This window comes from Lutra lutra, chromosome 9 (genome assembly GCF_902655055.1).
Source record: "Lutra lutra chromosome 9, mLutLut1.2, whole genome shotgun sequence".
NCBI classification, from domain to species: domain Eukaryota; kingdom Metazoa; phylum Chordata; class Mammalia; order Carnivora; family Mustelidae; genus Lutra; species Lutra lutra.
The window spans coordinates 35,395,288-35,406,732 of NC_062286.1; the positions used below are offsets into that span (position 1 = coordinate 35,395,288).

The window sequence follows — 11,445 nt, forward strand, 5'->3', positions numbered from 1 at the left end:
GGAGGGATGGATTATAGGGTAGTGCCAGGGGTAGGGTAGCCTCTTTTTCTGACTCCTCCCCTTTCTCTGCATCCTTGGCTGTCAGAGCTCTTCAGCATGTCCCTGAATGCCAAAACCAAGGTGCGAGGGCTTATTGAGATCATCTCCAATGCGGCAGAGTATGAGAACATTCCTATCCGGCACCATGAAGATAACCTCCTGCGGCAGGTGAGGACATCTTGGATTCAGGACAGTGTCTTTGGAATTGACACTTGGCCTCTGTGCTCAGGGCACATGGTGTCCTTGTCACCACCAGAAAACCCCAACATGTCCATCACCCACATTTCTCTTTTGTTTTTAAAGATTTTATTTATTTATTTGACAGATCACAAGCAGGCAGAGAGGCGGTTGGGTGGGAAGCAGGCTCCCTGCTGAGCAGAGAGAGCCCATTGCGGGGCTCCATCCCAGGACCCTGAGATGAGACCTGAACCAAAGGCAGAGGCTTAACCCACTGAGCCACCCAGGCGCCCCCACACTTCTCTGTTATTGAAGGGTTGTGAGCTTGGGCAGGTGGTACATCGGGCCCGAGAGCTGTCCTTGGGCAGGGTCATGAGTTCATCACTAGCTGTTTTTCTTCGCCTTCCAGTTGGCTCAGAAGGTCCCCCACAAGCTGAATAACCCGAAGTTCAATGACCCACACGTTAAGACCAACCTGCTCCTGCAAGCTCACCTGTCCCGCATGCAGCTGAGTGCCGAGCTGCAGTCGGATACAGAGGAGATCCTCAGCAAGGTAGGGGTGGGTGCAGGTACGGGTGTGGAGTGGAGGGACCCGGGCTGGCCTGCGAAGGAGCCGTTCCAAGCCTGTCTTCTCCTCCGCTCCTCTCCCCATTTAGGCAATCCGGCTCATCCAGGCCTGTGTGGATGTCCTTTCCAGCAATGGGTGGCTCAGCCCTGCCCTGGCAGCTATGGAGCTGGCCCAGATGGTCACCCAGGCCATGTGGTCCAAGGACTCCTACCTGAAACAGCTGCCACACTTCACCTCAGAGCATATTAAACGTTGCACAGACAAGGTGAGCTGGGTCTGGACCTGGACAGTTGCATGGCTGAGCCAGGTGGTCTGGGAGGTGGGGGCAGTTGAAGGGGTTGTGGGCGGTGAGTCGCGGTAGGGGGTGGTTGGAGTTTCTCTGAGTTTTTCTGAGGGTATTGCATACTAAGTTACTAGAGAGCCTGATGGCTGTGCAGTTGTGGGCTGTGTTCTTTCTTAAGCTGTGTCTTTAGATGATCTGATAGCACAGGAAGTAAAACTAGCAGCTGTCTGGAGCCAAGTTTCATTTGCTGTTAGTATGTGTTCTCCTCCCTTGACCTCCGGATCCCCGCTGCAGGGAGTGGAGAGCGTTTTTGACATCATGGAGATGGAAGATGAAGAACGCAACGCGCTGCTTCAGCTCTCGGACAGCCAGATCGCGGATGTGGCCCGCTTCTGCAACCGCTACCCGAACATTGAGCTTTCTTACGAGGTGGTGGAGAAGGACAGCATCCGCAGGTGAGTCTGGTCCAGCCACGTACCCTGCCCCGGGGTCCCTGCTGTGCTCGGTGTGGCGGCGCACCCCGATCCCCCTGCCGCGGCGCTGATGAGCTGCCCTGCTCTTCCCCACAGTGGCGGGCCAGTGGTGGTGCTGGTGCAATTGGAGCGTGAGGAGGAAGTCACGGGCCCCGTGATCGCACCTCTCTTTCCACAGGTGGGTCCTGATAGCTGGACAGGAGTAAAAACCAGATAGAAAGCTTCCTGAAATTTTCTCCTGAAAGTTTGTTATAACTAAGATTTTAAAACTGTCAAAAAGAGCCTCAAATGAACTCTCTTTAAAAAAAAAAAAAAAAAAAAAAAAAAAAAGATTTTTATTCATTTGAGAGAGCAAGAGAGAACAGGAATAGGGGTGAGAAGTAGAAAAGCAGACATCCCTGCTCAGTCAGGAGCCTGACGTGGGGCTCGATCCCAGGACCCAGAGGTCACAGCCTGAGTAGAAGGCAGACACCCAACCATCTAAGCCACCCAGGCGCCCCATGGACTCTCATTTTTGAGTAGCAGTATGCAGTTTCTTCCAGAGGCCTTGACCTTTAGCTAGTGTTCAGAGTTCAATGGTAAGTTGTCAGTAGGGGAGGGCAATTTAGGGTAATGACGAGCCCCAAGGCCGAGAATGGGGCCATGGGTGGTTTTGTTTTTTGCTTGAAGACAGTTCAGGTGACTGGTCATTGTTAAAGACATCAGGGCTTTTCTAGTTGGTATTTCTTCTCTCTCACTGCCATTTCACTCTGCATCTGGTTGCTTGGTTCTTTACCACCAGAAAGAAAATCTGATCCCTTATATGAGAAAATAATTGGAAGACTGAAAGCAGAAACCAGACACAGTGTAATGTTTCATTTTATAAACTAGTGGTTTAATAGGCTTTGGGGAAGGAGCTCTTTGTACCAGAATACTTGGGCTTTCTGACAGGGATGGCCTGCTCTGGGTCCTGTCCACAGGCCAGCTCATCTCTGCGTCAGCGTGTTTCGCTTATCTGACGTAAGTGCTTTGAACCTAAAAGGGTCTCGGAGGAACTCCGCTGCCAGGCCTCAAAGACTAGATCTCTGATAGTGGAATCTTGGATTCATTGGCAAGCACTGAATGTCAGGAGAAGGTATTTTGAAATAAGTAAGGAAATGAGCTAGAACCAACAGTGAGTTCATCTACTTAAAAACAGAGTTCATTTGAGCTACCTTTTTGACAGCTTCGAAATCTTAATTGTACCAAATTGTCTTTCGGGGGGAAATTTTATTTCATTTTAAAAGATTTATGTATTTTTTTTTTTTAAAAGATGTTATTATTTTGAGAGAGCATGAGCACGAGTGAGGGGGAGGTGCAAAGGGAGAGGGCGAGGCAGACTCCCCACTGAGCAGGGTGGCCAGTGTGGAGTTTGATCCCAGGACCCCAGGATCATGACCTGAGCGGGAGGCAAACGCTTGACTGACTGAGCCACCCAGGCGCCCCTTATTTATGTATTTTAGAGAGAGCACGTGCACTGGCCGGGGTGGGTGTGGGGAGACAGAGGGAGAGGGGGAGAAAGAAACTCAGGTGGACTGCCTGCTGAGTGAGGAGCCCAATAGATGGTCTCAATCCCAGGACCCTGAGATCATGACTGGAGCTGCAGTTCAGAGTTGGCCACCTAACTGATGGAGCCGCCCAGGCGCCTCCAGGAGGAAATTTTTAGAAAGCTTTCTATCTGGTTTTTGTTTTCCTACTTTTATAACCATTCTTGTGGTCTCATGGCCCTCAAGTTCTACATGCTGAAATTCTTGGCTTTTGGTCACTGCAGAAACGTGAAGAGGGCTGGTGGGTGGTGATCGGTGATGCCAAGTCCAATAGCCTCATCTCCATCAAGAGGCTGACCCTGCAGCAGAAGGCCAAGGTGAGTGAACACTGACCCCAGCATTTGATCTGAGATGGGCTCAGGGTGAGGTTCCTCCTTTGTGTCTGTGCTCACCCTGGTTTCTGCCTGCTCTCTCTAGGTGAAGCTTGACTTTGTGGCCCCAGCCACTGGTGCCCACAACTACACCCTGTATTTCATGAGCGATGCATACATGGGATGTGACCAGGAATACAAATTCAGTGTGGACGTGAAGGAGGCGGAGACAGACAGTGACTCGGACTGAGTCCAGAGGCACTTACTCTTAAAAGGACGAGAGAATTGCACCTGAATCAGGAACATGTACACTTCCATGGGGACCAGGTCTGTTGTGAGATCTGGCCAGCCAGGGCAGGTGCTGTCCCTGGCCTCTTACTTGGCCTTCTTACTACTTTGCCATCTCAACTTCGGATCCAGTGTCCACAGGTGTCCTGTCATTGTCCAGCAGAAACTATGTACAGCATTTTTAGGCATGTTCTGTGTAGTTCCATTTGTCAGACAGTCTCCTCAAATAACTTGGAGAAGCCATTTGTCTTTGCAGTATTTCCAAATTAAAGTTTCCTTCCTCTACCTGAGGCCCTTGGCCAAAAACATTTGGATTTTTTTTAGCCACTGAACTTGCTTATAATGAATACTTCTAGAGGACAGGGCTGCTCTTTAGTTGGGCTGTCACCTGCAGCCTTTCTAGTCAGTGCAGAGAAGGGAACAAAGGTTAGATAGCTGTCAGGTTTATGCCCTTGTCTCCCACCTCTGTTGTTACCCAGGTATCAGCACTACTGTAGGAAGTAACACAGAACTTGAATCTCAAGATCTGTAGTGTCCCCTCCCATAAGAAGGTAGTACCAGAAACAGTATTAAAATGCACCAGCTGGGTGTGGCCCAGTCTTGGTAACCAGTTCTCTGGTCTAGATTTACAAATTTTACTCTTCACATTCTTGCCTTCTGTTATTTAGGAATAAATGTGCATAAAATCAGGAGGTAATTTTCAAGCGTAGTTTCTCTAGGTCAGCAGTTTTCAAGTAATAGGACCTCAGGACACCTTTACATGACAAAAAGTTAAGAACCCCAAAGATATTTTATCATCTTGGTTATATCTATTGATGTTTACTATATTGAGGATTAAAACAAAACAATGCATTTAAAATAACTTTTTAAAAAGATTTTATTTACTTGAGAGAGGGAGAAGCAAGCTTCTCCACGGAAGCCCGATAGGGGCTTGATCCCAGGACCCTGGGATCATGACCTGAGCCGAAGGCAGATGCTTAACCAACTGAGCCACCCAGGGGCTCCAGTAACTTAGTTTTTTTTGTTGTTGTTGTTTTTTTTTTTAATGAAAAATACCTTCTAAAACAAATCCAGGGAGAAGACTGCATTTTATATTTTTACAAATCTCATTAGATCGGGTCTACTCAAAATGGAAGACATCTTCATAGCTGTTTCTATAATTTTGCATATTGTTTAAGTGAAATGAAGTAGAACTGTCTTTACCCAGATATGAAGTCAGAAAAGGGCTTTTTTTGAGATTTTTATTTATTTATTTGACAGCACAAGTAGGCAGAGTCGTAGTCAGAGGGAGAGGGAGAAGCAGGCTCCCCGTTGAGCAGAGAGCCCAACACGGGGCTCGATCCCAGGATCCTGGGATCATGACTGGAGCCAAAGGCAGACACCCCCACAAAAGGGTTATTAAAGCCTCTTCAGGTGATTATCTATTTGATACCGTACTGCAAGTGGTAGTTTTTTAAAGGCAGTGCAGAATCTGAAACCTCATCAAATAAGCCTCAGTTAAAACCACTGGTCTTGGGGTGCTTGGGTAGTGGAGTCACTCAGGCATCTGACTTGGTGTAAGCTCAGGTCGTGATCTCAGGGTCATGAGGTAGAGCTCCACACTGGGCTCTGCTTTAGATTCTCTCCCTCTGTCACTTCCACTCTTGCTCTCTAAAATAGATCTTAACAAAAATATCCCACTGGTTTTACAACTTTTGTTTACGATTTTATTTGAAAGAAAGAGCACAGGCAGGGGGAGGGACAGGAGAGGGAGAAGCAGGCTCCATGCTGAACAAGTGCGATTTGGGGCTCCATCCTAGGACCCTGGGATCAGGGCCTGAGCAGAAAACAGATGCTTAACCTACTGAGTCACTCAGGTACCTAGCCCCCCCCACCCCACTTTTTAAAAAGATTTTATTGATTTGGTCTTACACTTTGAATGAGTTTCTTAACCATGAAAGATTTTGTAATATCGCGCATTAGTCATGTGGAAAATGCTCGTTCACTTATTTAGGCAGATCTTCCAAATGACACATTTGGTCATGTGGATCACATCCGTTGACACCACCAATCTCCTCAGAGGAGTCTTAAGCGTTGGGAAGATGTCAGTCTCAAGGTGGCAATACAGCTTTTCAAAAATTTTAATTTTTTTCTTGAGAGCTTTGTTTTTTCATTGGCAATACCACCAGTTTCCCCTTGAAGTGAAAGGCTCACTCCATCTATTTCCCAGAAAACGTCTGCCAGATAAGCCAAGTCCACATAACAGAATTTGCTAGTTTCTTCAAGAAGGGGCCAGGAAGACAGTTCAGCTTGCACAATGGCTTTTCGTCGAGATGGCCTTACTTCAGTGTGCGGCGGAAGGGCTTTATCCTGCTTCCCACTGTCGGCACGTTAGCTGTGTTCTTGGGGGTCAAGATTTAATGCAATTTTTAACTGGCTCTATCCGACATTTCTAAGTGAGGTTGCCACTGTTTATACTGTGAGGGCAAGGCAGTGATGACTGACCACTAGAATGGTGTGCCACTGCTTTGACTCCTGCCACAGCTGACTGTACAGGTCCCCTGAAAGGCTCTCGGGACCACACACACTGACAGTCATTGCACTAGACACTGTCCTCAGCTGTCTTTTCAAAATCTAAGGTCATGATCTCAGTGGAAAAAAAATCAGGTGAAGGCTATAGCTTTGGGGAGGTCCTCAAGTCCAAACCCATTATGGAAGTGACTTCCAGAAGACAACCTGAATGAGGCTGAAGTGATAGCTTAAGGAGTGATTCTCTACCATTCTTCATTATCATGCCCCTAAATGAGCCTTATTAGATGTCTTTTTTCTCTTTGCCCCCACCATGAAAATTTAATACTGGAGGTTCATTAGAGAGCCACAAATGATAGTCTCTCAGATTTTTTTTTGCCCCCCACCCAAGAACTGATTTTCAGCTTCATTGAGAATGTATGCCTGTAGCCAATAATAACTCTTTTTTAGGGTTCACACCCTTCCGGATTTATTTTTCAGCATTTCCAGTTGCCACCACAGTGTACTGGCTGGCACAGAAGATACACGAGTTTCTAAGGGAAAGCAGAAGCATGTCTCACTCTAAGCCAGCCTACATTAAAAAAATTTCCTTCTAATACTGACTGAATGTCTTAAATGTAAGAATTTACCCAGAAACCAGGAAGGCAGGACCTATTTCAGGAAAGGACTCACCATGGAATTCTTTTAAGTTGTGAATGTCCTTATGAAATAGGACTTGGGATTCAGATGACCTATTTCTATAAAGCTTCCAATTTCTGAAAAGCCTAAGATGTACCTCTTTTACACAGAGGTAGGGTGACTATAAATACTATATTCACCCCCCAAAACTGAACACTGGGCCCTCAAGCAAGCAAAACCTGTGGCATAACCACAAACCACTGCTGTTCTGTAGCTCTTTACCAAGGGCCCCATGTCAAAGGGGACGAGTGAGTGGTTCTGTGGCTCTGCACTTCTCCCCAAGTCAGAATGGAAGAGAGCCAAGTTAGGCGAAGGTCAAGGGTCCTCCTCCAGGTCCTCTTAGGGCTGGGAAAGTCTTAGGACATTTTCTGGGGAACCATGATTCTGTCCAAAGTCAGGGTGGCTCAGATGCCTTCTGGTCGCTGATACTTCCAGAAGGCCACCTCCCCGTCATCGCTGCAGGAGGCCAAAAGCCCCTGCTCCTTAGGGTTCCAGGCTACACAGTTGACATCCTGGGAATGGGCCTGAGGCAAGTGGGCTGTCAGGGAGAAGGTGGGCTGCTGTGGATCTGAGCTGGGATCCTCCTCGAACACACGGATGGCATCATCGCCACAAGCCGTAGCCAGGGCCCCTGTCAGCTGACACCTGGGAGGAACATGTGCACCCGTGAGTATGCAGGTGGCTCCTCCCTCCCCAACCTGGCAGATTAGGCAGAAGACATTACAGTCTTCCCGCAGCTCTTCCCAAAATGCAGGCCTCCACTTAAAGTCTGTTATTGAAGAGCTTCCCTAACACAAATATCACCTCCTCATTCTTCAAGGGCTGCCATCTAGATCAGATTTCCCCAGTCAACCCCCAAACTCCGTGACTCTGAACTGCACTTCTGTTACTTAGCACAAGCAGCTTCCCTTATCGCCAAGTCATCCTTAACTATTGAGACAGTAATAGGCTGCTGAATTTTACCGTACTTCCCCTAAAGTCACCTTTGTCATTGCCAAACGTTTGCTAATATAAAAGCTTAGATGCATATCAACTATTTTCATCATTTAGGATTATTTCCTACAGATGGATTCCTAGGGCCAGAACTGCCCTCCGACCACTCTCCTATAATGAATGGTACGGCTTTCCTAGACTCCATTAGGGTAGAGTCAGTGTTGCCAAACCATAAAAACTCCACAGCCATGAATCCACTTTCAAGAATAAATGAATAAATCTTTCTGGATATGTGAGGCTGTGTGATTACCCACCCCGACCCCCCCGCCAACAAAAGGCTGGTGCTGACCTCACAGCTTGTCAACTTAAAAGTAGCTATAGGCCTGGGTCTCTAAGTCTGTTCCCTGTTCCTATGAACCTCAGGCCAGCTGGCTCTAGGCCAGCATGGTAGACAGTCTGCTGGATCGGAAGAAATGAGGGTAGCTGCTCTCTGTCCACATACTCCCAGAGGTGGTAGAGAGAAGCATGGGGTTTTTGTCTTCTCTAAAATCTCTCCAAATGGGTGAGTGTGGGGATGGAGGTCTTACCAAGCAATGTCGTAAATGGTCCTGGAGTGGAAGCCTGACAAAGTGCAGATACATTTCCAGCTGGGGTCAGAGCCGCTGCATGCCACCCCTGCACGACAGACTTCTCTTGAGCCTAAGACATGTCTGTGTCCTGGGCACCTCGGAGGCGGAGCTCCTCACCTGCCCTCCCTCACCCCCACCTTCAATCATCAGGCCTCATTTTTGTTCCTCTGTCCCTATCCTTACTTAACTGCCTTATATATCGTGGCCAGACAGGGATTTTTACAGCAGAATTCTGAGAAGGAAAGGTCCTGTTCTTTAAAAACTTTCTGCTGCAGACTAAGTCTGACCAGTTAGCCTGCCTTTTAAGGCCACCAACCAGCCCAACCAACCACCCGACCCACCCTATCACTCCCCAAATCCTTTTTGCCCTATGCTCCATCTAAAGGAATCACAGTGCCTGATGTAAATCTAGGCTTTTGCACCTTCAATGCCTTTGCTCATGCTGTTCTGTTCTCAACCAGAAGTCTCTTCTCTTATTAAATTCTTCTTGTGTTAAAATCTTACACACATTTTCCAGTTCAGGGGAAATGGCTCCTCTTCCACACAGCCTTCCCTGATTCTGCCAGGACTCACTTGGGAGCCCTCTCGTGCCACATGTTCCTCTCTACTCCAATTTGCTGTGATTCACCTATGTGTCTTAGACCCTTAGAACACTGTAAACCTCAGGAGACAGGAGTCTCCTTTAGCTCTCTTACTGGCCCCTCACCTTGCTCATTGTCCGGTAGATACTGGCGCCAGATACGCACAGTACGGTCATCACTGCAAGATGCCAAGCGCTGGCCACTGGGGTCAAAGGCTAAGCTCCACACAGTGGATTCATGGCCTTCAAGAGTGGCATAGCATACCCAATCATCTTCTTCCTCCCGGTACAGCTTCACTGTGTCATCATAGCTGGCAGAGGCTAACAGCTGAGGGGAATGGGGGGAAACACAGCACTTGTCTATATGGTTCAGGAAGTGCCTAGAGTTCCAAGACCTCTCCCAGCTAGGGCAGTCCCAGCACTCTGTCTCTAGAAAGGGATTAACAATGTCTTTCAGTCACAGATAGAGATCCTCCGGTGGAGGCTAAAGAGCAGAGGAAGGCTGGGTGCAACCCTCCACACCAAAATCCCTTCCCACCAAGAAACTCCACCTCACTCTTACCTCCTGGCTTGGGTGCCAAACCACATGTTTGACATCCTGTGTATGAGAGTTGAGGACACTGACACATTCATACTCATCTTCTTCATCAACTGTGGGAGGGAAAGAGAAAAGAGCCCATGAGCTGACTCCATCAGGGACACAGAGGGGGATGTCTGTTCACTAGCTCCCAACCACATCTGGAAGGATCTAGACTCACCTTCCCAGACCCACACACTCTTATCTCGGCTGCAGGTAGCAAGGAGGTTGCCAGAAGGGGCCCAGGCCACTGACTTGACCTCATTTTCATGGCCCTCCAGAGTAGTTACACACTGCGAAAACAGAAGAAAAACAAGAATCAAGCAACTAAGACCTCTAGTGTTCTTTTCATAGGTAAAGCCAAGCTAGCCCAGGTTGGCTCAGGTGCCTGAACCAGCCATGGGGAGCAAAAGGACAACAATCCTGCTCCCATCCAGCCTGGTTACCTCAAAGTCATCCTGGTTCTTTTTCCAAATGCAAGTGGTAGCATCAAAACTGGCGGAGGCCAGGTAATTGCCACAGGGAGACCAGGCCACCTTCCGCACAGTGCGCTGGTGGCCTTCAGAAAGGACAGATTTGCAGATCCAGCTCTCACCTAAAAGCAAATGACAGGTCAAGCTCTAGAGCTGGGTGCACAAGAAGGTGCAGAAGCACTATCAATGCAGTTGGATAATGGGGGTTAGTACTGTAACCGGAGCCGGAGCCAAACTGGGCTTACCAAGCTGGCCTTAATTGGTGTATTTAACAAGAGGCTTTCAGGGGCGCCTGGGTGGCTCAGTGGGTTCAAGTCTCTGCCTTTGGACCAGGTCATGATCCCAGGGTCATGATTCCAGGGGATTAAGCCCTGCATAGGGATCTTTGCTCAGCAGGGAGCCTGCTTCCACCTCTCTCTCTCTCTCTCTCTGCCTGCCTCTCTGCCTATTTGTGATCTCTGCCTGTCAAATAAATAAATAAAATCTTTAAAAAAACAAAACAATACAGGCTTTCAGAAAGCTGTAACTAACTACTTCCTCTGCAGGAATCTAAAACAAATCAGAGGAGTCCCCCTTCTGATTTAAAACTGTCAACGGTTCCCAAATTCCCTCAGGATAAAATTTAAACTTCACATCGTGTCGTAAATTGCTCTGGGGACTACATTCCTAACACCCTTCTCTCCTTTTCCAGTCTCAGCAACTATCACAATTCCCTCAATACTTCCACCTATGGATGTTTTTGCTTCCAATACTTGCCGACTCCTTCACCCAAAAAGTCTTCCTAGAGTGGAAAACGTCTAACTTGAAGGTGGCTTTTCCCTCCTTCCCCCAGGCCTGTAACCTCATTGCGGGTCGGCTTGCCCAAAAGGCTGCGCACTCCCTGAACCCGGCACCCACACTATGCGCAAGCTGAACCCTCTGCAGCAGGGGTCGTCCAGCGGGGCGGGGACTGACCTTCCGTGCCCCAGATGCGGACTCTACGGTCACCACCGCACGACGCCAGGAGGGTTCCCGCGGGGTTCCAGGCCAAGAACCAGCAGCGGGAGTCCGGGTGTGCCGGGACGCGAGCCAGCAGCACCAGCGAGTCCTTCATGGCGGCCCAGAGCAGTGTGTTGAGTAGGTGGGCAGAGGTGGTCGCGCCGACCGCGAGTTCCACGGCGCAAACGCCCGCGACGCCCACTACAGCCTCAGACGGCCCTCGGGTCCCGCCGCTTCCGCCGGAGGGCCTGGGTTGTCCTGGGAACTCAAGGGCCCGCTGCTGCGGCCGTGCTGCCCTCTGGGAGTTGTAGTCAGCTTGCCACGCCTGTCGGCAAGCACCGCGGAGCAGCCTCGAACTACCAGTCCCGTGAGGCCCTGCGCAGGG

The 11,445-nt window shown here is 48.9% G+C and overlaps 2 protein-coding genes across 2 annotated transcripts in view; one reads left to right on the forward strand and one right to left on the reverse strand.

Moving 5' to 3' along the window:
- Positions 1-3,992, forward strand: part of SNRNP200 (small nuclear ribonucleoprotein U5 subunit 200) — a 31,042-nt gene extending 27,050 nt beyond the window's left edge. Inside the window, exons 39-45 of the mRNA XM_047744522.1 lie at positions 86-207; positions 626-769; positions 873-1,049; positions 1,362-1,522; positions 1,637-1,718; positions 3,330-3,422; positions 3,523-3,992. Of these exons, the coding sequence (XP_047600478.1) occupies positions 86-207; positions 626-769; positions 873-1,049; positions 1,362-1,522; positions 1,637-1,718; positions 3,330-3,422; positions 3,523-3,666 (923 nt within the window). The 3' untranslated portion in view covers positions 3,667-3,992. The remainder of the gene's footprint in view (positions 1-85; positions 208-625; positions 770-872; positions 1,050-1,361; positions 1,523-1,636; positions 1,719-3,329; positions 3,423-3,522) is intronic.
- A 1,629-nt stretch (positions 3,993-5,621) lies between these two features.
- CIAO1 (cytosolic iron-sulfur assembly component 1) lies at positions 5,622-11,338 on the reverse strand. Its single transcript, XM_047744523.1, has 7 exons — positions 11,037-11,338; positions 10,056-10,204; positions 9,791-9,902; positions 9,595-9,683; positions 9,159-9,360; positions 8,411-8,498; positions 5,622-7,535 (listed from the first exon to the last, which is right to left on the reverse strand). Exons 1-7 carry the CDS (start codon positions 11,173-11,175, stop codon positions 7,295-7,297), a joined length of 1,020 nt encoding a protein of 339 aa, XP_047600479.1. The 5' UTR covers positions 11,176-11,338; the 3' UTR covers positions 5,622-7,294.
- Between the last annotated feature and the right edge of the window lie 107 nt (positions 11,339-11,445).